This window comes from Melospiza melodia, chromosome 20 (genome assembly GCF_035770615.1).
Source record: "Melospiza melodia melodia isolate bMelMel2 chromosome 20, bMelMel2.pri, whole genome shotgun sequence".
Taxonomy (NCBI): domain Eukaryota; kingdom Metazoa; phylum Chordata; class Aves; order Passeriformes; family Passerellidae; genus Melospiza; species Melospiza melodia.
The window spans coordinates 10800309-10825856 of NC_086213.1; the positions used below are offsets into that span (position 1 = coordinate 10800309).

The 25548-nt window shown below is 43.9% G+C and overlaps 1 protein-coding gene across 1 annotated transcript in view; it reads right to left on the reverse strand.

Annotated features, from left to right (window-relative positions):
* Positions 1 to 25548, reverse strand: part of GRK3 (G protein-coupled receptor kinase 3) — a 61376-nt gene that overhangs the window by 13521 nt on the left and 22307 nt on the right. Inside the window, exons 3-15 of the mRNA XM_063172819.1 lie at positions 20431 to 20504; positions 17878 to 17979; positions 17011 to 17085; positions 16055 to 16116; positions 15011 to 15062; positions 14319 to 14410; positions 11814 to 11913; positions 4996 to 5074; positions 4458 to 4588; positions 3588 to 3682; positions 2659 to 2766; positions 443 to 509; positions 157 to 257 (exon numbers count right to left, since the gene is read on the reverse strand). Coding sequence (XP_063028889.1) covers positions 157 to 257; positions 443 to 509; positions 2659 to 2766; positions 3588 to 3682; positions 4458 to 4588; positions 4996 to 5074; positions 11814 to 11913; positions 14319 to 14410; positions 15011 to 15062; positions 16055 to 16116; positions 17011 to 17085; positions 17878 to 17979; positions 20431 to 20504 — 1138 coding nt within the window. The remainder of the gene's footprint in view (positions 1 to 156; positions 258 to 442; positions 510 to 2658; positions 2767 to 3587; positions 3683 to 4457; positions 4589 to 4995; positions 5075 to 11813; positions 11914 to 14318; positions 14411 to 15010; positions 15063 to 16054; positions 16117 to 17010; positions 17086 to 17877; positions 17980 to 20430; positions 20505 to 25548) is intronic.

The following is a 25548-nucleotide window of genomic DNA, read 5'->3' on the forward strand; positions in this document are numbered from 1 at the left end:
GAAATGTAATTCCATGCAGCAGCACTTTGTAATGTTCTCTTTCCAAAATTAAAATCTTCACAACAGGAAGCAGATTTTTACTTGAAATGAATTCACTCATTGACAGAGAAGTGGAAATTTTTCAAGGCAGAGGTCCAAGGAGAAGACAACACCTACCTTCTTCCTTGGCATCCAAGCCTCTTGCTCACATCCCTCTGCAGGAGCCCTTCCAGAAGGGACTTGAGCTCAGGAGAAAAGGAATCCGGGAGCTCCACGTTCTGTGGGGAAAGGAAACACAAAGAGATATTCCATGATGGAAGGGGTGTGCTCTGCTTTCTTGCCCCTGCTGGTGTTTGGAAACAGCTCTCCCATGTGCAGATAGAGAGAGCAGGGGGGACAGTTCCAGTTTTAGGGGAAATGGGAGCTCAGGGAACACGGGGATGTCACTGGGGCCAGCCCTTACCACCGTGAGCGTCATCCGGTCGATCTCGTGCTTATCTTTGGTTTTGTGCTGCCTGAAAGGGCTGTGCCTGTGGAAAGAAGAAAAAAAAATGCTAATAAATAAATGTAAAGCCTCAGCATATCTGGGTATTTCAGCTGTGGCAATACCAGGAGTCAGTGGAGCATCCTGTTAGTCCCATCCTTCCCCCTCATCCCTCCTGTCCTGCAGAGCAATCTGATCCACAGGAAGGTGAGCAGAAAGTTGGGTAATTCTTCAAGAGTGAACTGGCCTTAAAGATGTGCTTCAAATGCCTCACTAATTACATCTTTCTCCCCAAAACCTGAGCAGTTTTCAGCTAACAAGAAAACCCTGAGCAGCCATCAGTCCCCCTCATCGCTCCTGCACTGCAGAACAATCTGATCCACCAGAAGGTGAGCAGAAAGTTGGGTAATTCTTCAACAGTGATCTGGCCTTAAAGATGTACTTCAAATGCTTCACTAATTACATCTATCTCCCCCAAACCTGAACAGTTTTCAGCTAACAAGGAAACCCTGAGCAGCCATCACCCACAGGGATTTAAATTCGATGATTTCTATAAGGAAGGTGAGCATGACCCACTGAACTCACCATTCCCCAAAGAGATAAGAGATAACAGATCCCACAGCATCAGCCACTGGGAAGATATCTGATGGTATCTTGGAAATTATCAGCTTCATCCCTTTCCTGCTTTATAATTCTGGCTTGAATTTGAATTTTCCTCTAAGCTATGGAAGACTGTGACCCATTAGAGATTTATCACACAGTCCTCCGTGAAAGAAGCAGTATTGTAGTAAGAGATATTTTGATTATATTTAGGATATATTCCCTGCTTCTTTTCTTTAAAACCTTGAGGGGATGATGTTTTTCACAATCAAAATGTTACTCACTTATCAATTCCATTAATTAGCTATTCTAAAGCATTCTGCCTTACCACATGGCAGAGTGTACCAGCATGTTTCAACTGGAGACCTGCTACTCCCAAGTTATTTTCCTTTTATTCTCAAAAATGTTCTGATTGATGAATGCAATGGATGGACCAGGACTTCAATTTTTCTCTTTTCAACATGACAGGTAAATGGTTCCCACACAGCCTCATGTACTCTGACAAGAAGGCTCTGAGTAGATCAGGGAAGAAAATGATTCACTGGCGACTTATGGGCAGATTCTGTGCCAGACTAAATTTACCAAATACCAAGAAATGGCACCATGTGCCCAGCCCTTGTTTTGGGATGTGCTTAATTGGTTTCAGAACAGATGAGGAATGAGAGTTCACTGTGAATAATGCTCTGGCTTCTGGCTGAGCACTGATACCACCCTGAACATCTCTGCCAGGGACAATCACAGCCCAAAGACTGGCAATTTAAACACCACTTCTTTCTTTATTTGCACCCTTACATGGTCTGCTTTGTGCACAATTAATGTTAAATTGATACAGCTCTAGAGTTCAATTCACAAGTCACACATTGACCTTCCTTTGTGCAGTGTCTGCATGGAGATAAAAGCTGATAATTAATTATGTGTGAGGACACAGGATGACCTAATGATCAATCTTTACAGAGAAGCACTGAGAAAAGCCTCAGATTTCTCCTGGTTTGCCATTAACACTGAGGATGCCATTTTCTACAAGCACTTGCCCATCAGTGCTTGTTGACTGCTCAGATAAATCCCATGGCATTAATCTGTTCTAAGTTTAATGAGCTGACAAAGCTGTAATTATCGCGTACCTTTGGACACTGGTTAGGTAACAGGCCAGATTCAGCAAATGGAAGGACCCACACCTTGTACCTGGCCCAAACCCTGCAGGAGGGAAGGCTGAGTAGCACCCAAAGAGGGACCAGTGCAGCCAAGAGCTTCTCCACAACACCAGGTCTCAACACAAAGCCCATGATTTAACACGGCTGGCTGAGAGCACTCCAAGGAGCAACATCTCAACATTTAAAACTCCCAGAGAGAAGCAAACTGCTGGTCTGCAGCACTTCAGAGAGCAGACAGAAGTGTCTTCCTCATTTCCCACACCAGTAGCTACTACAGGATGCTTGGGTTGGGTTTGGTTTGGAAGAAAAAGCCTGGTTTGTCACACGTGGGGCAGCACTGAGGGATCACTTCAGCCAACCTGTGACACACCACGTCCTGCTGTTCCAAGGGACACCCACAGAGGCCCCCCAGGCCCCCACAGGCAAGGCAGGAGCCCCACTCACCCCCTCAGCAGCTTGAAGAGCATGCAGCCCAGGGAGAACCAGTCAGCACTGCTGTCGTAGGCTGTGCCCTTCTGCAGCACCTCGGGGGCCATGTACCCGTGGGTTCCTCTGCAGAGCACAACAGCACAAAGCATTCATTACATCCAACATTATCACTGGGGAAAAAAATCATTGAAAATCAGTATTCTCTCAATAAGACAGCCCAATTTGGAAAGAATTCATTTTGACCATTTTATTTTGTTTCCAATGGGTTTTTTGTGTCACCTGTGTGAGCACAGGACACTCCTGAAGCCACCACAAGAAGCAGCCACCAGGTATTGCTTTTACCCTTGACATGTTCAAAACATGTGGACTTTTTTCAAGAAGCTACTGATTTGTAAATCTCTTAAGGTGTGACAGGCTGGAGTTTCCCTTTCTGCATAAATCCCAAGACTAAATCAGGTCAATTGAGGAGCTAAGAATGAAACGTGCCAGGTAAGATGTGAATCCACACCCAACTCCAGGAATTCAGATCCCAGTTAAATCCTGATGGTGAGAGGCAGAAAGGAACAAAATTTGCCTCCAGATCCATGAAGATCCAGAAAGAGAAAGACACAATAAATCCAGGATTTTATTCAGTTTGGGAATATTTAAGTACCAGGTTGGGACAATTAAAGCAATCTGGTACTTTAACTCAGTCAGGTTCTTCTCTGAGCAGTGAATCATCCTGAAATAATGTGTCATCTCCCAGCCATGCCTACACATCAGCTGCTACAACTGTGCAGGAAAACAGGGACAGGAGCCCAAAAAACCTCATTAGAGCCACCAGCTCAGCAAGCCTGGGCCACACAAGTGTCATTCCTCCCCTTGAGGCAAAGTTAAGTTATAAAGACAAATTCAGGATGGATTTAGCACTACCTGGATGTGCAGCTCCCAGACAGAATACTTACACACTGGCATGTGGCTTCTTTTTGGAAAAGTCACAGGCCAGCCCAAGGTCTGATATCCTCACGTGCCCATGTTCATCCAGCAGGATATTTGCAGGCTGGAAACCAAGAGAAGGAGGTGAGTGCTTGGTATTCCCCAGCTGACAACTGCAAACTCTCACAGCACAGCAACTCAAACATCAATACTCCCTGGTAATTGGTAATTGCCTTCTTTTATTTAACATCAATATCTACCAGGCACTTCCTAGATAAAAAATCCACCTTCTCACAGAGCACTACCATCAACTCCACAGGTTATGAAATACTGAACAACAGAAGGGAATAACCAGGCAAGGTTTGAACACAAAGCAGGTAATAAATGTATAATCCATTCTGGCCTCAAGTTGTTTTTGGTTTCTTCACAGCAGGGTCTGTGTGTGGCTCTTACACCTTTTATTCTCAGTCTCTGGGCAGATTTTCATCCCCTTGTGCTGCCACTTGGTCCAGGGACTCTTCTCTGGGACCTGTCCTCAATTTCCCAAATATCAGTGAAACCCCCCAGCCCCTCTCCTGCTGCTGTCTCCCATCACACACACAAATATAGAAATACAGTAAATTATTACAGTAAATACAGTAAATTATCCTCTAAATCATTCTCCCATCAGGGAGATCAGTAACATCTCACAGGATTTACTGTGACCCCCAGGAAGCCTCTCCCAGGCTGGTTAAACTGGATAATGGCACAGATTAGAAGGACTTTGAAAACTCAGTACAAAAATCTGGCAGATAAAGAAATAATCCTGCCAAGGAAAGGCTTCAGGAAGGGTAATCCATGGGAGTTTTCTGAGGGGCTGTGTGGATTCTGTGTGGATTCAGGCACCCACCAAGCATTACCTTCAGGTCTCTGTACACCACGAAGCGATTGTGCATGTGCTCTAAGCCCAGGATGATTTCAGTAGCATAAAACCTCATCTCTTTTTCAGAAAACACTCCGTGCTGGGAGAGGTGGTAGTGCAAATCTCCTCCTGAAATGAGAATTGAGATGTAATTAAGTGAACAGTAAAACCTTACCCTGCAGGCAGACAGGGTGACACTGTGGGGGAACAGCTCAGCTTTTGTAGGTTCTTATTACCTGGAGATCACACAGCCCCACCCTCTGCAAATCTGTGTGGTGACAAAACAGCTGAGAAAGTTCATACAGAGATTTGATCAGTCTGAAACTCCATTTTAAAATGCATTTATTTCATAAACATTTGCATTCAGTGACTAATCCAGCAGAGGATTTCCACACAGGCAAAGGCTGTACCACACATTGGTTTGTGGAGAGCAGAATAAATAGAGCAGCCCAGGCTTGAGGGACCAACCATCTCAGCAATCCTCCTGCCAAAATTTTTGTAACATCATCATCATCATCTGAACAAGCCTTGCTTACCATTCATGAGGTCCAGAATGAAGCAGAGCTTGTCAGGGGTGTGGAAGGCATAGGTCATACAGACTATAAAAGGACAGTCCTGCAAGGCAAGAGCAAAGAGGTTCACCCTGGGCAAAAAGCAAAGTGTGACTTAGGGAAGCTAAAAATACAGCTGGTATTTTTCCTGTGCTATTTGCCAGTATTCCCAAGTTCTCCTCTGAAATTCAGCTTCATTGGTAATCCCTGTCCCCTTGTGAGGGCCCTGCTTGGGTGACAGTGAAGGTGTTTGGCCCCCCAGCAGCATTTCCAACAGAGGATTGAAGGAATGTGAACACACCAGGCAGGAGCTGGGATTCTGGAGCATTACAATGTTCAGGAAGCAGCTACAGCAACATCCAGATCCTGCAAAACCCACACCACAAGGGCTGTGGGAGCAGGTTTAGGAGGTCAGAGCAGCCAGGTGGGTTACACCTCACCTCTTAATGCACCTGAACCCCAATTCACCCCATGTTTAAGACAAGCAGCCATAAAAAATTCGACTGGAAAAACACATTTTGTTCCTAAAGTCTGCCCATGTGCTGGTACCTCCATGGCACACACTCAAAACCCCATGGCAGCAGGTGGCAGACCTTCCTCTGCACCAAACCTGGATACAAGGCTAATTCAGAAATATGGAATTGCTGAGGTTGGAAAACCCCTCTGAGACTGAGGGATTCAGCCAAGGCCACCACTAACCCATGTCCCCAAGTGCCACATCTGTGGCATTCACATTCTCTGAAAAAATTCCTTCACCCAGGATTTTTCTCCTGGGAAGCTGAGAGGCAGCAAGAGAGGCCTCAGAGAAAAGGGAATCAATTCTTATCTCATTTGCTTCTCCTCTGTGGTGCTCATATGGAATGTGTTTGGAGCTTGTTTACCCACAGGTGATTGTTCCATTGGATTCTGCTGGGAGTTGTTTTCACTCTTTGGCCAGCTGGGGCCAAGCTGTGTTGGGACTCTGGAATGTCTCACCAGTTTTCATTATTATCTTTTTAGCATTCTGTAAGTATCCTTTCTGTATTCTTTAGTATAGTTTAGCATTCTTTATTATAATATAATATAATAAAATAATAAATTAGCCTTCTGAGAACACGGAGTCAGATGCATCATTCTCTCCCCTGGTGGGTGGACCTGCATTTACAACACCACATCCACACATCTGTTAAATCCCTCCTGGGATTTGACTCCATCACTGCTCTGGGCAGCTGTGCCAGGGCTGGAGAACCCTTTCCATGAAGAATGGAGCTGCTCTGGCCATACCATTGCTGATAAAAGCCAGGAGGCCCTTGGCTAATGACCAGGGGGTGGCTGTCACCTCCTCAACTTCTCCATATGGGATGGAACCATGGAATGCTTTGGCTTGGGAGGGACCTTAAAGCTCATCTCATCTCATCCCAAGCCCCTGCCATGGGCAGGGACACCAAACCAGGGCTTTTTGGTGGGTCTGCAGCGATCCCTTTGGGAATGGCTGTGCTGCCTCATCCCATATCTGATCCCAAAGGCAGAGCAGCCCAGGACCCTGCAGGAAGCAGAGCCTCCAACGTGACTCCAACAATGCCCTGGAGCTGCAGGATGGAGCAGGGAAAGCTCTGGGAATCTCTGACAGGAACTTGCTCCCTTCCCAATTTAGAAACAGCAAAACACGGCGGCCTTGGGCAGAGAGGAAAGGGAGGGACAGGGACACTTCAGAGCCCCTCCTTCCTTCCATGGGAATGAAAAGGTTTATTTATATTTCTAAAACTTTATAAATTTCTAAATCTTATAAATATTTATATTTATAAATATTTTTATATCTTTATATATATAATTTATATTTCAGGGATCCCCACAGTGCCAGGGTATTTTATTTGCAGGGTGTCCTGATGAAGGAAGGAAGGAATGATGAATCTGACTTCATGTTCTCAGAAAGCTAATTTATTATTTTATATAATAATTAATAAAATTATTATCAATTAAAATAAATTAAAATAATTAAAATTAATTAAATATATATTTATTATATATTATATTAAAGAATGCTAAACTATACTACACTAAAGAACACAGAAAGGATACTTACTGAATATTAAAAACATAATAATGAAAAACTCATTACTCTCTCCAGAGTTCAGACACAGCTTGGCCCCAATTGGCCAAAGAGTAATAACAACTCACATCAGAAACTAATGAAAGAATCACCTGTTGGTAAACAACCTCCAAACACATTCCAGACATGTAAAACATGGAAGAATCAAATGAGATAATATTTGTTTCCCTTTTCTCTGAGGCTTTTCAGCTTCACAAGAGAAAACTCCTGGGCAAAGGGATTTTTGAGAAAATGTGAATGCCACACCAGGGTACATCCTGCTCCTCTCCAGCCCAACTGCACTTTGTGTTTTGCTCCCCCCAAATGGGAGGAATGAGTGTGAAACACCTGCACAACACCCAGGAGAAAAAGCCAAATTCCTAAATATAAAATGCAAATTTTAAAAATTTGTAATTTTTTTTTCCTAAAAATAAGGAGCCTGATGTGGTGTCTAACACAAGATACCACCTCTGGTTATGAAGTCAGTGTTGGGGATTATTGGAGCTGCCACTTAACTTCACAACAGCAGCTTTAGCAGAATTATTAACTTAATTTCCTGCATCGACTGGGTAATTCAGAAGTGTCCCCAAGCAGGGCTCCTAAAATTTCAAAGCAATCTAATTACCCAGAAGGATTTAGTGGTAGAATTTAAACTCCACACATAGACAAATAAAAAAGTTTTTCTACACCAGAACATAGCTTGCTTATATTTTTATGGATTTTAAAAATAGAAGTTATCTGGAAGTGTAAATGTGATGCATAACTCTTTTTTTTGTGCAAGCATTCCTAATTTCATCACTACCCTCTCCTTGCTTAACAGAGAGAAAAACTGTACTGCAGTATTTTCCTGACACAAAAACCCCAGCAAAAGAGTATTCTACAGTATTAAAATAAAAAAAAAAAAAAACACCCTACAGTTATTTTTTTAAAGAACACATAAAGCAATAAAACCAATTTCCCAGGAGAGCAATTCTTCATTGCAGTCAACTTTCTGCTCTGATGAAAATAAGCAACATTATGACATTAATGTGTGAATTAAGACCAGTTTGGAAAGAGTTCCTTACATCCAAACAATCTTGGATTGAGTCCAGAGAACTGCTGAAGTCAAATTTGTGGCAATAAATCAAGTGGAAGGAAAAAAAAAATTAGAGCAACCAAAAAATAAAAGTAGAAATGTGATATTTTAAAGACACTAGCACACTAAAAAGTGCTCTAGGAGGAAACCTTTGGGTTTAACTCTTCCCTGAAAGCCAAGCACTAGGCTTTGGGGCACAAAGTGACAGCAAACAGGAGACAAAAGTGGCAGAGCACAGAGCAGCTGTGTCCCAGTTTAACTGGAGGGCAGCTCTGCCCTGACATGTCACTGCTTGAAACACATGAAAACCGACCAAGTACCTGTTCTGCTCCAAAAAACCAGATTATTGCTCTCCTGGGGTGTCCTTCCAGGGCCCTCCAGCTGAGGATATTCTGGGATTGTATTTATCATCCCTTGGAGGAAATTCTGAATGCAGCCATCAGTAAAATCATCTCAAAAAGATTTGGGTAAGGGCAGCTGTAACTGCTGAGGGTTTTTTGGAAAGAAAAACCTGGGAGCCACAAGAGAGAGGAGGCACAGCCCTGCACAGCCCCAGGCTTGCAACACAGATGGAATGATCCCCTCCTACCCTCAGGAAAAGATTAATGGAAGATTAATCTTTTCCTGATTGATAATCATTCCTTCCACCAGCACCTTGGTTTCACAGGGTCCATCACCACCTCGGTGATTTCCATGTTCCAGTTTTTCAATAAAATCAGGCAAATATTGGCTACTACAGAAATGAAATAAGTTTTTCTTTTTAACAGAAAGTAAAATCTTTTCCCTACTCTGTGACCTTCCAAGGATTTCACAATGCCTTTCCAGCCTGCAGGGCTCTGTGGGAGGGGAAGATGGGGCCTGTGTCTTGCAGAAGAGGAAACCCAAAGCTCAGTGACAGTTTGTCCCCGTTACACCACAGTGACACAGCACTGGCACCAAGGGACACTGAGCCCTGCAGAGCCCAGCTTGGTGCCACCAGGGCCATCCAAGAGGCTCCAGATGCTCTGCAGAGGTGCCTGTTGTACTCCTGAACCCACTGGAAATGGAAAGCTGCTCTCACCACACAGCCATGGGAGCTCCCTGCTCCAGGAGTGCTGAGGGGAATGCCAGAGCTTGAGGTGGATGAACAGAGCTGATTACACAACCAGCTGTGTCATCTGCACAGCTGTTATTGTGCATTCTGCAGAGACATCTGGACTCCCAGTTAAATGACTAATTGTGCTGTGATGGATTTCCCAGCTCCACTCTGCTCTGGGCAGTGCAGAACTGTCCCTGGGCACACAGCATGAGCCACTGCAGCCTCCCAGCTTCTGTTCAGGGACTGAAGGAATTCTCTTATTCCACCACCTTCAAACTCATCTCATCCTGCATATTCCAAGCCTCTCCTGTACCTGACCTGAATGAGCAGCACTTTGTACAAAACCTCTCTTCAAAGTCCTTCAGATTTCTGAGAGTCTGAAAGAAATGTCACTGTAATTAGCTGATAATCCTTAACAAAAGAAACAAATGTTTCCTCCTGCTGCTGCCCCTGCTTAAAGCCTCATTGTGTGCTGGCCTGGGAGAAAACTGCCTCCACCAGCAGCTTCTCATCTGTTTTCCCTTGGAAGCTCTAGACATGCAAATTCACATCCAGTGCTGGAGCCACAGCATCACAAATTAAAGTTAATGGGACAATTATTACTCATTTGCCTCTATTTCTTGTCTAGTCCCTGCTACAGACCCACTCCCCACTGGTTTTCAGGAATCCTGACACACGTGGACAAACCACAACTTATCTCTGGTGAAAACAGGTAACTTGATCAAAAAGGGATGAATCCCAGATCCCAGAATGGTTTGGGTTGGAAGGGACATGCAAGTTCATCCAGTTCCACCCCTGCAAGGCAGGGACACCTTCCACTGTCCCAGGGTGCTCCAAGCCCTGTCTAACCTTGGACACTTCCAGGGATGGGGCACCCTGGGAATAATTCCCCCCTCACTGGCAATAATTCCTTCCTAATATCCCGTCTAACCCTGGCAGTGGGAAGCCAATCTCCCTTGTCCCTTTCTAGCTCTCCTGGAGCCCCTTTAGGCACTGGAAGCTCTCCTTGGCTTAGTGGTGGCCATGGCAGAGTGGGGACAATGCCTGGATTTGAGCATCTCCAAAGTGTGTCCCACAGAGAAGATCCCCTGGGCACAGCCCTGGTGCCACACAACAAAGTTTGCTCTGTGCCACGCAGGGAACGCTGCTCTTGGCACAGCTCTGGTACAAAGCCACACTCAATTCCTCCTCATCCTCATCCCTCCTGTCACAGACACATTTTATGGAAAATCCTTTCCTTAGGATTTTTCCTCCTGAGAAGCTGGGAGGCATCAGGAACAAAATGCAAACAATGATTATCTGCTGCTGTGGAATGCAACAGGTGCATCTGTGATTGGTCTCATGTGGTTGTTTGTAATTAATGGCCAGTCACAGTCACCTGGCTTGAACGGAGAGTCTGAGCCACAAACCTTTGTTATTCATTCTTTCTTTTTCTATTCTTAGCCAGCCTTCTGATGAAATCCTTTCTTCTATTCTTTTAGTATAGTTTTAATATAATACATATCATAATACATAATATTATGATATATAATAAATTATATAATATTAATAAATAATATTATAAATATATAAAATATTATAGAAATATATAAAATAATAATATTATAATATTATAGTATTAATATTATAATATTATATATAATTATATGTTATTATAATATTATAATATTAATATTGATTAATTATGAAATTATAATATGATATCATAATATAATAAATCAAGCCTTCTGAAACATGGAATCAACATTCTCATCTCTTCCCTCACCCTCAGACCCCCGTGAACACCATCACACCTCCCATATCTGTGGGCACAGGGGCTGTGCCCCCACACTCAGTGTTTAATTCATGCAGCACAAGGTGAGGGAAGTGAACCTTCCTGCCAGCATCACCTGTAGCCATGGCAACCACGGTGTCACTGCAGGGAGGGCAGAGCCACCAACCATCCTGCCTGCATCCTCTGAGCCCCACACAGCTCAGCCACCAGGCAGTGACCCCAGGGAGCCAACCCCAGGCAGGTGATGGCTTTTTGCACACGCCAGGGATGGTTTCAACTTTAAATTTCAATTTATCGCATTTTAATCCAATTTATAAATAGAACAGATGGCTTGGAATATACCTTGACTCAGCTACAGTACACAGGAAACAAAAAAAACCTGGATATCACAGTAACAGGAAAGGGAAGATGAACTGGAGTTTTGTCTGCAGGAGCACTTTAGGTCCCACCAAACTACACAAAAAAAAAAGTAATCTTTTTTACAAGCCAGAATCGTGTTTTGGAAAAGTTTCAAAGAAAAATACTTTAAAAAGGATATTTAAAACGTCAGGAAAGTGGGAGGATGAATTACCTCAGAAATGGGCACCCCCTCAAGCCTCTGCAGCAAAGATGCTCATTCTGTAGGACCCAAACTGATCAAGCACGTTTGGTTTTCCCTTCTCATTTCAGACACACTGCAAGAATCAGGGGGAGGCTCCAGTGGGGGTTAATTTTTGCATGTCACACAAGGGAATTGATGGAATATGCATTATATGTAACAGCTTTTACATTATATGGAAGGAAGAAGGAATAACATAGTGATACTTACTCCTGTACTGACAAGAGACAGCATAATTCTTTCATTTAAGGCTAATGTTTCTCCTTGCTTCATCTTGATTCTCTTCTTATCTAAACATTTCATTGCATACCTGAAAAAAAAAATAAACATTTAGAAAAAGCAGCAAAAATTTCCTCTGTCAGGACTATTCACTGGCAGCCAGGCCATGCACATTTACAGGATCCTGTAAGCAAGACTTCAACCCAGGACTAAAAAAACATCATTTCACTAAAACTAAAAACCTCCAAATTCTCCCAGAATTAACACATTTCCAGCAGAAGCCTCCTGACAGAGAAATGTGCTTTAACAAATAACTCCATGTCCAAACCATCGCAGTGAGATAGGAATTACACAACATATATTCATTTTCTCATACCTACAAGCAAGGATCTGCCTTAGGAATTAAATAACAGAAACTCTGTTACGGTACCATTTAATTCCAACAGTTTTCAACTCTATCAGGAAAGCAATATCTTGAACACACGCTGAGTTTTATAAATTTTTTTTCCTCTTAATTTTCTTTCTACTCAGAAAAAGTCAGATACACACAAGAAAGCTTTTTTAGTCTTCTACCATCTGTGCTACACAAATTAATAAAATTTTGCTCACAAAGGATGTTACCCTAACAACCACCAACCACAGGAGGATATGATCCAGGCTGGGTATTTTTCCAAGCTGTTGGTGAGTTCATTAATAGACATCAGTGAGAAACACATGTGTGCTCCTCCACAGAAGACTCCTAGACATGGGCACTCATGGATTTTTAGGAAATTACCACATTACAGCAGTGTTTCAATGCCCATCCCCATCCAGCCCCAGGGCTTCAGCTTTTGGGAGCTCCAGCTCCCAAAAACAGCCACGTCATTCCTGACATCAATGTGCTGGGAGTGGGGGAGTGAGGGTGAATTTTAAGTTTGCAGACTGGGAATATATTCATGTGTTCCTGCTGAGGAGTCTGTGAAGGGTGAGTAAAAATAACCCCTGACCCTGCCCTGCCCAGAGAGAGGCACTGGGGGTGTTCAAGGCTGATGGAAATCACAGAATGGTCTGGGTGGGAAGAGACCTTAAATCCATGGGCAGGGACACCTTCCACCATCCCAGGCTGCTCCAAACCCCATCCAACCTGGCCTTGGACACTCCCAGGGATGGGGCAGCCACAGCTGCTCTGGGATTCTGTCCCAAATCAAGTCTGCAGCTCTAAGTGCAGCAGAGGCAGCCTGGAGGGGACGGGAGCTGGGTTAGGGATTGTGGTGGTGTTCACAGGGGTTTTAAGTTGAGGGAAGAGATGAGGATCTGACTCCATGTTTCAGAAGACTTGATTTATTATTTTATGATATATATTAAAACTATTCTAAAAGAATAGAAGAAAGGATTTCATCAGAAGGCTGGCTAAGAATAAAAGAAGAAAGAATGATAACAAAGGTTTGTGGCTCAGCTCTGTCCAAGCCAGCTCACCGTGACTGGCCATTAATTAGAAACAACCACATGATCCCAATCACAGATCACCTGTTGCATTCCACAGCATCAGATAATCAATGTTTACATTTTGTTCCTGAGGCCTCTCAGCTTCTCAGGAGGAAAAATCCTAAGGAAAGGATTTTCCATAAAAGATGTCTGTAACAAGGGATGGGCGCTCAGGTTTGGATCAAGAACTAAACCAAACCTCTACCCAGAAGCTGAACCTCACCTTAAGTTTTGCTTCAAATTGGAAAAAGAAGGTTGGTTTTCCCACATTTTGCTTCCCTTTGCTCTATTTATATCTAATAAAACCTGTCCTTTGCTTCACTTTTCCTGCCCTTCTCACTTCCCAGGGGTTTATCCACCTCCTGCCAGAGCCCAGCTCAGACACTCAGACATGGAGATGGCTGGGACTCTGAGAACTGCCTGCTGAGCCTGCCCCAAGCTAAATAAAATGTTTATTTTTGTACATGGACAACTGAATGAACTGTACATGGACAAAAAGTACCAAAGCAAGAATAAAGCCAGCGTTGTTAGTAAGAGTATTAATATAAATACTTGAAGTCACTGCAGAAATACTGAATGTAATAATAGCAACATTAAGATGTCTTCCACTTGTTAAGAGTCAGAAGTTTATTATTATCAAGGATGTCAGGCACACATAAATGCAAGAGGAGTCAGACATCTGCCCTGCTCACTTGGAGGGGAAACGTTTAAGGATGGGCTGTGGACTGAAATTGTAGAAGAAAAGCAAGATGAAAGGCTGAGGTGTAAATAAAGAAATGTTCAAAATATTGAGAACACATCTGCATCTTCCACTGGTTTTGACAGGACATTTCCATGTCCCCAGGAGCTGAACAGGATCCACTGAGCCTGCAGTAAGCCAGGAACCAGAATTCTGAGGATAAAACTTCATCACAAAGAACTTTACAGCAATGTGATGCTGCTTCCCAGTGATTTCCTAAGAAATGATTGGAAGGATTTCCTCACTACTCCAGAGTTTACAATCACCTCTGCCACAGAGTGGGTGATACTCACATTTTTCCAGTGTCTGCTTTTCTGCAGCCATACACTTCACCAAATCCCCCTCTTCCTATTATTCTATGTACACTAAAATCATTCATGGTCAGCTGCAAGTGGAAACAGAAACAACAAAACAAAACCTTCATTTTTCCAGCATTAAAAAAACCTTTATGTGAAAACATCTAAATGATCCATGAATGTGTTGAGATCCTCAACTGTAATTCCAACTGTGTTGGAAAAGGAGCCCCTCATTGTTGATATTTCCATGTACTTGGAAGCACTACAGTGTGAAGTGGCACCAAGGGGAATGAGGCTGCTGCTCCCAAAATCTGCCAGCCTCACTCAGGGCTATTTTTGCAGCCCAAGTTGTCACACACAAGTGCAGAGGGACAAAAGCTGAGGCCAAGGGAAGGGTGCTGGGATCGCAGACTGGAGTGGGGAAGGGAGGTGGACGGGGATTGGGGCTGGTAAAGAGCAGAAATTCTGGCACTTCAGCTCTTTCAGCCATTAAAAAAATCAAAATTCCATTAGCTGAGGAAGGCAGAGGGGACGTCCAGACAGGAATCATCAGGGCTGTGCCTAAGAATAGCAGAGCAGTGACATCCACCACCCTCCTTAATGAGGCCTTTGCAGAGCAGGATTCAAAACTGAACATTCTCTTTCCTGTATCAGCCTCTGACAAGATAAATATACTTGTGAGTACTTACATGAATATTTAGCTCTACATTTTTCCATTGACAAAACCTAGTAAACTTGTCACTGCAAAAGAAAAAAAAAAGAAAAGTTTAAAAGTTGTCTGAGACTATTGTGTAGAGTATTACAGGAAATGTCAAGACTCTGATATTTAAAATCTAGTCTGAGCTAGGGCGTGGGGTGGTATTTAATAAATGACAGCCTTCCTTTCACCAACTGTAATCTTACCCCCACCAAGAAAAACAATTCCTAGGCAGAGCACACTCCATGTTCTACATCCTTGGGAGAGAAAGAGAGCAGATAACCTTGTCCCTGCAAGTGCTCACTGTGTCCCCACAGCTCTCTTGCACGGTTTTCAATCATTCCAAGATGGTTTTCAATTTTTAAACAACTGTGTTTGGAACTAACAAACATTTAAATTACATCAAGAGGAAGATAATTATAAAAAAAAAACCACAGGCAGCTCGATTTATGTTAATGAACCTCCCTATACTCCAAGGAACATTTTAAAACTCATTTTATCTTAAAATAGGGAAGACATCAGCAATACCACAGGCTTTGGGAAAAAATATAATAAAATAGTTGCTTATTCCTACATGAATAATTAAGTATTTATTTTCAAAGTAAGAAAATAACAGCTTCATGGAGGCATTTTTATAATTATCACAGAATGGCACCAAACCAGTTTAGAAAATGGATTTGGGGGTTGCTGGTGGCAGCTGAGCTTTCCTGAGCCACACACAGGAGCAGGAAAGGGCTGCTCCGCTGAGCCAAACTTGTGCCTTCAATTCTTCATTACACAGAACATCCCCAAAACCCCAGTTCTGCCTTTTCTCAGCCCAAACTCCAACCTCTGTGTGCCCTGACTAAGAAATCCCCGAGCTTTCCAGCTGTTCCACTCACACACCCTAACTCTGATCAGGATACCCCACAAAGCTGGGTTAATTTGATTAATCATGCATTAATACACATTTTTAGCCTTATTTACAGCAGTACTGAAAGGACCTGGCTTCCCACTACAGCAGGCAGATAATTCAGGTAATATTCCATGTTCATACCTTTCCATAAATTTTTGAAATATTTTTCCTCGGAGACTATCACAAATTTCTTCTATATATGGCTAAAAAAGGGTGAGGAAACACAATTAGTATTTAAGCAGACAATAAATGGCTTTTTTCAATCCCATCCAACACACAGATCCTGGATTGTCCTAAAGAAGCCTCAACAAAGCATTTTAGCTTTATTTGGCTTTAGGAATCTGAGCAGCTGCCCTGAAGTCAAACACAAAATCAGCTAGGAAACCTTAAGGGGTGTGGGGGCAAAAAAATTCTTCTTTCAAATGTATTTAACCAAGAAATTGTCACCCCTGTGGAATCCAAACTTCCCAGGGCTGCTCCCTCATCTCTGTGGTGCTTCTCTCCTCCCTGTCCTGGCTGAGAGATCAGCACCTTGGAATCCCAGGTGGCTTTTTCCAGGGAAATCCCTCCCCTGGGTGCGTCAGGGCCCAACCTCCCCCCAGGTAGAGCTGAGACATCATCCCCCAGCACTGCAATCACCAATTTCCAGCTCAGGAGCACTGCAGACATCAGGCAAGGGGCAACCTCCACATCTTTCAGCACATAAAAATCCACCAGATTTAGATAAAAGACACTTGAGCTTACAAACACCCCCATGATGGATTAAGACTATTTCTCCACTGTTGCAGCTCAGTTCAACCTGACAGGATGAGCATCTTCCTGATGGAAAGTGATTTACTCTAAATCATTTAATGGCTCAAAATTACACAACTATAAAAACTCTTCTGTTCACACACCAAGGTATAGTTTGCTTTTCTAAATGTGCTTGAAAATATTATAGATAACAAGAGTAAATTGTGATTTTGACTTGGAAAAGCATTTCAATCCCACTTACAGCACAGAATATGTACCAGTCCCATTTATTCAGTCTCTTTAAAGAGTATTTAAAAAGTCACTTTCTGTCAGTGAAGCTGAATGTTCAGACTGTGAAAGCTCACCTGGAAAAGGCTGGCTGGCACTTGTTTCTTGGCTAAATGTGTTTGTACATGATCTACAGCTTGTTTTGAGAAAGGCTTTTGGAAAAGAAAAAGGAAGATTTCAAACAGTTGGAACTGTCAGGAGTTTCATTTCAGGTCAGAGCACTGTTGTTCTTTTCCCCACACAGAAACACCGACCCCAAGGGGAATCAATAGGGCCTCCCACAGGTATATTACAGTGAATATTGTGTGAAATGTGCAGAATGATCCAGTAACAGGATTATTCTGAAGCAGAAAAGCAGGAGAGGGGAAGATGAGGAGGAGGAAGGTAAAAATCAAAGGGGGTGATGATCCTCCTTTAACAAATCCATGAAAAATCCCTTTACAGGCACAGCTCCAGAGCCAGAAGCACTCATGAACTTCTTACTAATAAAATAATGCATTTTGGGGGAAATAAGAAAAAAAAATAAAAGCTTAAACCCTCCACCCAAAGCATGACACCGCCAGAATAAAACACCTGCAAATCCTTCTTTCAAATGAGAGCACATGAAACTGTTAAGAACAGATCAATGGGCCCAAACTTCAGCTAGAGGAAATGTGTCTTTTCAGTGACTTTAGCCACATCTCTATACACACACCCTGCATTTATTTCACCCTTTTGGACATAGACGTTTAGTCTAAAAAATCCTAAACCAGAAAAATCTACTGACACTTCCTTTGCGTGCCGCCAAATTTAATGAAAATCGCAGCACGCCTCAACTTTTACACCTCAATAAAAAAAAAATAAAAATAAAAAAAGCATCATTCTGAATTTGGCCAAACCCAGATGCTGGATTTCAAAGGGAAATTCCTGCTGCCAGGAAGGGGGGGAAAGGGCAGGATACCCACGTGGGAACAGGAGAGCAGCTCCTTCATGATGTAGGTGTCGTAGATCTGCCGGCTCCGCGACAGCCGCTCCTCCTCCGAGTCCAGCTTCTCGTACTCCTTGATCTGCAGCACAAGCACACACCACACATCTCCTGGGGATTTCTCACTCTTTGGGTCAAAACAAAGAGTTTTGGCTTGGTCTGAAATTTTATTTTGGGCTTGGGCTGAAGTTTTATTTTATTGTTTTCTTTATTGATGAAAAATCGCCCCTGACAGCACGGTTACAGCTGGGATTTCCCTTTAATATTGGGATTTTCCAATTGTGGAGTCCCATTCCATTGGTGGAATCCTCATTCCTGCAGGGATTTAACAGGATGTGGCACTTGGGGACATGCTCAGTGGTGGCCTTGGCAGTGCTGAGTGAACAGTGGGATTCAATGGGCTGAGAGGGCTCTTCCAACCCAAAAATTCCCTGATCACAGCACATCAGGTCCAAACGTCCAAAAAAGAATATAAAGCACATTTCAAAATGTTCACATAGTTCAGCTACACTGTGGATCTGAACCATAAAAGTGGCTAAAAAACAGTTTTACAAAAGACATCAAGTTTCCTCAGGTGTGCTGTAGGAGATCAGTGTGTTCCAGGTGAAACAAGAGCAACCCCAGACAGTTCATTTACAGAACAAAACCTGAAAAGCAGTTCCTAAACAGAAAGTTCACCCAGTCCAAGGGTCCTCTGGAGCATATTTAAGGAAAGAGCTCTTCCAGAAGTGACAAAATGTAAAAAAAGATGCAAGGGGAAAGACTTAGCACTGGCTTTCTGGACCTTCCAGGAGAAACCCTGGGATCCAGATCCCTGGCGGTGAGCAGATCTGCTCTGTGCCACACAACCCCAGCACTGCTTAGCTTGGGAAAACACCTCCAAGATCATCAAATCCAATTATCAAGAGACAAACTGGAACCAGCCTACCTCTGGAGGTGGAACATTAATTAAAGTCAGTATCTTTCTAGCTGTACTGCTGGTGTTTGCTGACATGATAAGGCACCAGTCCCACCCCGATCTGCCATCTGTGCTGCTTCCCCCTTGATACCAATTTATAATTAAAATGACTCAAAATGTCTTTGCCCAAGAAACACTTTTAATTAATGCAATGACACAAAATAATTAGCAGTACAGGAGGAAGGCTGATGGATATCTGATTGTCTTATTTGAGAACAACCTCCTATCCCTCAATGTTTGGTTGTTCAAGGACCCAACTCCTCATTCAGTGTTCAGGGGTTTCAGCAGAACCCCACAGAGATCAAAAGGATCTCCTCAAAAGCTGGGATCAGAATGCATTTGTTTTCAAGTATTTAGAAGCTCTTTTTTTCCTTTTTTTTTCCCCAATTTTCCCCCCTTTTTCTTTTTAATTTCTTTTCTTTTCCTCCTGAAACCGATCGGGATGAATCACTCATCCTGTTAAATGCCTGATCGTGACTCCAGCTGCAGTGATATGAAATCCCTGGAGTACAGAGCTCTTCTACATCAAGCAATTTTTAATGTAGCAATGTACTCAGATTATTCTATGTGTAATAAATGCAGCAAGTAAATCAAATATATATAAAAAAAAGGAAAAGCTCCTGGATCCGGTATGTCACAGAGGAAAACACAATGAACCTCTCTTTAAATATCTTTAATGGGATTTTTCCAGAAGTACATGACAAAGCACCGAAATTCTTTTGAGGCAACATTTTGCTAATAACCTAAAAATACAATTTTGAATTGTTTCAGAGATAAAGAGGCAGCCAAAAATATCTTGCTAAATAATCTGGTACAACAGGCCTTTTTGGATTACTTATGACAGTGATATCTTCAGTGTATAAAGAGATGGAAATGATAGAAAAAGATTCTTTATTGACAGCAGGTATCTGATCTGAGGGAATGGAGCCTTGCTGAGGACTGATCTCCAAATTGATCCCAGCTGTTTGTACTGATAGCAAGGAAAAAAGTTAAATTCTCAGCTCATGAGTGAAGCAGCCAAGGCTATCCCAGCTCTAATTAACCCTGAGCGTCAGGCATGGGCAGGTCTGCCCTGAAATCAGCACCTGGGACAGGATTCACTGGGGCTTTATTCAGGGTCACAAATATAACAGGGAATGAATGATTGAATGGAGCCATGGAGCTCAGACCCTGCAGCAGCAGAGGCTGGGCAGGGCCAGGGCATTCCTTGGAATTATTGATCCTTTGGGATGTGTCTTACCCAGTGAAGGAGCTGACAGGCACTGTGCATCTCCTGACAAGGGACACAACTCATCCATCTGAAGCCACCTCTGGTGTCCCCTCTGCCACAGCAGCTCCTGAACCATCTGAGCAGCTCCCACCCCTCATCCCTCCACAATCCCCCCCTGCTGCCTTTTCCACAGGTGAAAAACTGCTGGGAAGGACCTGAAGGGTTTCAGTGTCACCCCAACACCAGCAAATTCATCCCAGATCCTTTTCTACCAGTCCACACTGCTGCAATGTCCCTCTCCTTCCCTCTCAGCATTCCCTGATGGAGCAGGGCAGCCCCAAAGCTCCATCACCACCAGCACTTACCTCCTCATAGAACTTCAGCTGAGGGACAGCTTCATCGATCTCATTCATGCAATAGTCTTTAAAGAGCAAAAATCCTGGAAAGAAAAACAGAAAAAAATCAGAAAAACTTGTCTCATTACACTTGTAAAAAGGCTCATGAAACCACCTGAGTTCCACCATGGGCTGTATAAACCTGTGTGAGCATCCCCAATTGCCAAGGTTTAGGATTCTGATTCCAGCTCTTCATTTCCAGCACAAAAGGATCCCAAGCCTGCCTCACCTCCCACAGGTGTATTAAGCCCATTACTGCTTCCACCTGCTGAGGATTTGATCAGGCATTTCCATAATGCACAAAAATATCCTGTTCCTCTTCACAGACCACATTTTCTTCTCTTTTTTTTTTTTTTTTTTTCTTTTTCCCAGTAAAAACTAAGCACTATTCACGTTTTGGGGTTTTTTTGTAAGAGATTTACCTACATTTCACTGCTGAAGCACAACCTCTTCTGCACTCCCATTTCAGAATTACCGGTTCGTGTTACCTCTAATGGGTTTTATTGCTCAATAAATTACATCAGGGTCTTTACAGTTCCTTTGCAAGTAATTTAGAGCATGACCCCAGCAGGCTGCAGATGAGAATCTTCCATTAGGAGCATTTTAATGCACTGTCACAAGCCTCATCCCATGGAAGCTCTGTCTTTCCCTGCCTCTGAGCTGGCACCTGCTACCCTGGAATTTCACACAGCAATCTGTGGCACAAATGTCCCCATCAGTGCCAAACCCACCCAAAGTCCCCCATTTCCTCAGCCAGACCGTGCACCTCCACCTCTCCTTGCCAGCTTGGCTTTTTGAGGACAAAAAAGTGAAATTTTGGGAGCTGATTCAAATTCCTTATTTCCCACATGACGGAACCAGCAGCGGCACGGAGCAGAATCCTGCTGAATGGACTGAACTTTTCTGGGACAATGAACCAAAGATTGGGTAATTAAGAGACTGAAGAGTGGCACAAACAGCTCTGAATGCAGTGAAAGAAAAATCCCTGGCCTTGTCCCAGCTCCTGGCTGGTGCCCAAAAAAACCCACAAACAACAAAAAAACACAACAATAAACCACAAAGACAACTGTGGGAGGAGTGTGAAAATATACCAACACACATTTCCAGCGGGGCCACGCCAAACATTCCAGCCCTGCTCAGTATTTTCCAAACTTTTTCAATTTAATTATGGCAGAGAAAGAAGAGGTTCCCAAGCCCATGGCACAGGGAACAATCAGAGGCTTATGCAGCCACAGGACACAGGGCTGCTCCTCCCTGAGGCCCCTTGGCACTGCACTGCAAAAACCCAGATATACCCAAAATATACAGACTGAGGGCTCAGCCTGGGGAGGAGAAGGTTGGGGAAAGAACTCACAGCACATTCCAGGATCTGAAGGGGCTGCAGGGAAGCTGGAGAGGGATTTTGCATCAAAAGTTACAGGTTCTGTCTAACGAATCTGTGGGGTTTATGATAGGAGGAAGATGGACAACTGGAGTGACAGGACAAGGGGAATGGCTTCAGACTGAAATAGAAATTTAGATGAGATATATGGAAGAAATCACTCCCTGTGAAGGTGCTGAAGCCCTGGCACAGGCTGCCCAGAGAAGCTGTGCCTGCCCCACCCCTGAAAATGTCCAAGGCCAGGCTGGACAAGACTTGGAGCAACCTGGGATAGTAGAAGGTACTCCTACCCATGGATGATCTTTAAGGTCCCCACCAACCCAAACCATTCAGTGATTCTGCAATTCAGACAAATCCAATTAGAGCCAAATGATTCCCCAGACTGGAATTGTTTCTGTTTCGACCTCCCATTCTATCAACAGACCCTGCACTTCCCCTGCAGCACAAAGGAAATCTCCTCCTTTGCTGCTGCTCTTGGATTGAGTGAAAAATGATCAGCCAGAAACTGCAGCTCTCACATAATGGCACAACCAAGTGACAGATGCAGCATTGAGTAAGTGACAGGAGTTTTAAGAAGTTCAGGGGGAGCTGACGAGGAGCACAATAAGCACAGTTAACAGCACACAGAAAAATAAGCCCAGGAACAGAAAGCAGGAATTAATAAAATGATAGCGTTAAGTAACAGCTAAAAAGAACCGGCAATTATTTATGAAATAAAGATGCTGACAGCTTTGGCTTTAAAGATTCCTTCTGCTATAACTATATAATTTCTGCAACAACCAGATCACTGGTTGTTAAGGGAAAGGAAAAATATTTTTTAAGAGCTTCTTCTGGCAACACCAAAGTGATGGATGATATCAATAATACACACACAGAGTGTGAGGCAGCACCCAGCTCCTCTGGGCTCCAGCCTCTGGACAACCATTTTCCCCTTCAGCTTTGTATTTACAATCCCAAGACAAATTTGCCAAGTGCCATGAATTGCACTGACTCTAATTACCAAGGCAAAAATGTCTTTCAAGGAGGGATGAAGGCCACCTCTGAGGTCTGCAGAGGCTCACAGGCAGGAAGGGATGGGCTGGTGGGGAGAGCAGAATCAGGTCAGGCAGCTCAGCCATAACCAGGTACTCACAGAGCTCATCCTCAGCTGGACAAGGTCCCTGGCACAAGGAGGGGAACCAGGTTAACCCATCTCTTTAAGACAGAACATGAATGTTTACTTCAGTATTTATTCCAAGTAATTGTGTTTTTCCAGCATGAGCATGGGAATTTTGCATGAAATCCTGACTCTAATCAACAGCATCCCTCCACCCCTGTTTTTTGTCTCCAGAATTCAGCCTTTCCCACAATCAAAGAACAAAAATGCTGCTGGTGACCAGCCACACACTCCAGAGCCCTCATCACGTTTGTGGCCTCCACTGGACCCTCTCCAGGAGCTCCTTGTGTTTCTTGAGCAGTGCAGACCAGAACTGAACAGCACAGCCCAGATGTGGCCTCACTCAGCAGGATTAAAGCCACCTTCTCATTTTCTATTCTGTGGCATTTTCCCGTCTGTGGCTGTCCCAATGTCCCCCCCAGGGCAGCAGCCACGGGGGTCAGCACTGGCCTCTGCCTCCTCCAGCAGTCTAAAGGTCACCTGCAGCCACAACACCACCTCCTCATGCCTGTCGGGCAGCTGAGAGCACGGAATAATAAATAAAATAAACCAGGACAACAACGAGGAGCTCCACCATAAAACACTCGGAGAAAACGACTTATCTAATTCTAACTGGAATTTTATGAGCATCAGATTCAACTGACCTTTTAACAGGAGTAAATAAAAATCTTATTAAAGCAAACAGGAGTGACTAGGTGAGAGAGCAGAGTTAAAAATAGCCACGTTTAGCCCCGATACAAGCGTTCACAATGTCACTGATTGAAAGGAAGCTGCATCTATTTACAGCAGGCCTGAACGTGGTCCAAAACGCTGATGTAGCCTCTTTCTAGTAGGCAAAATAGCAAATTAGAGAACAAAAATACCAAGCTGTTTCCAAATCCTCCCCAAAACGTGCTGTGTATAAATACAGAACCCTGACAAACAAAGCAGCAGTGACATCTGCACCAGACACGGGCTCCTTTCCCGGGCAGGAAAAGCTTTGGGAATGTGGGATGGTGCTCAGGGCTGCCACACAGGCTCTGTCCCTGCTCAGGGCACTTGGAGGGCTCCAATCTCAGTCATTCCAAGATGAGTCTCATCATCTTTCTTGCTTGGTGAGCTCGGGTAACAGCAAGAAGCCACGGCCAGAGGATGTCTCATACACTGCACCTCCTGTCAGGACACTGCACCAAGGTGGGTCAGGCTGGAAATCAGCAGGAATATCTTCCCAAAAAGGGTGGCCAGGCATTGGAAGGGGTTGCCCAGGGGGGTTTGGAGTCCCCATCCCTGGAGATGCCCAAGGAATTCCTGGATGGGGCACTCAGTGGTGGCAATTTGGCACAGGTTGGACTCGATGGTTCTGGGAGGAAATTTCCTGACCCAAATGATTTTGGGATTCTGGGGCATCTCCTCCCCAAGAATGTCACTTATGTAGAGCTGCCACACCACAGTGACATTACAGCACAGCTGTGTTTAAATCCAGCTGTGGGTGTGCTCAGCCTCCTGAAACAGCCCTCGGTGACCTGCAGATCCATCAGCACCAGGAACAGATCTGGGTCATGGACACAAAACCACACAAAACCTGTGATTCCCACCAGGCTGCAATTGTCACAGAACACCAGGCCAGGCTCAGGCTGCTGCTCTGTGCAGTGCCCACACAGAGCTGACACAGCACACAGCAATTCAGGCCACCTAAGAGCTCCACAGCTGAGAGAACCACCAATTTCCCTCTCCAGGAACAAAGATCACCGGGGAAAGCTGTGTAGGAATTGTGCTCTGGCAAGGTTCAAAGCCACAAGAATCCTCCCAGCCCAGAAAGCATCACACATTCCACTCCTTTCCTTTCCCTTTTCCATTCTTTCCTAATTGAGCCTAATGTTCGTTCCCTTTGCATTAAAAATAATACATTATAACAGACTGAAACATATTCCTGTGCATGGAAAGCAGGGGAAAAGAACAAACTGTATTTCATGAGGACGTGCATCCAATGGTGAGGAGAACAGAACAATTTCCCTAGAACAGAACCAAACTGAGCTCAAAATGAGGCTGCAAGTTGCCAGGTAGCCTGTTTAATGAGGTCTAGAAATCATTATATGAAAATAAGCTTTGGCTAAAAGGTTTTAAGTGTCGTCAGAGAAAAACTTTTTATTTCCAGGCCTATTTTCCAATAGGTTTTCACCCAGGGAAATCATTGTTGAAGTCTGATCAGCCTTCTTTCTAAACACCAGACTTGTAGAGCAGGAGAGCTGAGCTGCTCCTCCAGCACTGACTCTGGGAACATAATGGAGGAATATTCACAAATATTCTGTGTCAAACCCCAAAAGCTTGAGCCAGGTAGAGCATCCCAAGCAGTGAATATACAGATTCACTGAAAGCATTCAATTATCATTATTTAGGCTGCCCAGAGAACCTGTGGCTGCCCCATCCCTGGAAATGTCCAAGGCCAGGTTGGATGGAGCTCTGAGCAACCCGGGACAGTGGAAGGTGGAGCTGGATGAGCTTTAAGGTCCTTTCCAACCCAAAGCACTCAGGGATTTTCTGAATATCCCCATGAAATAGCAGCTCTGACCAC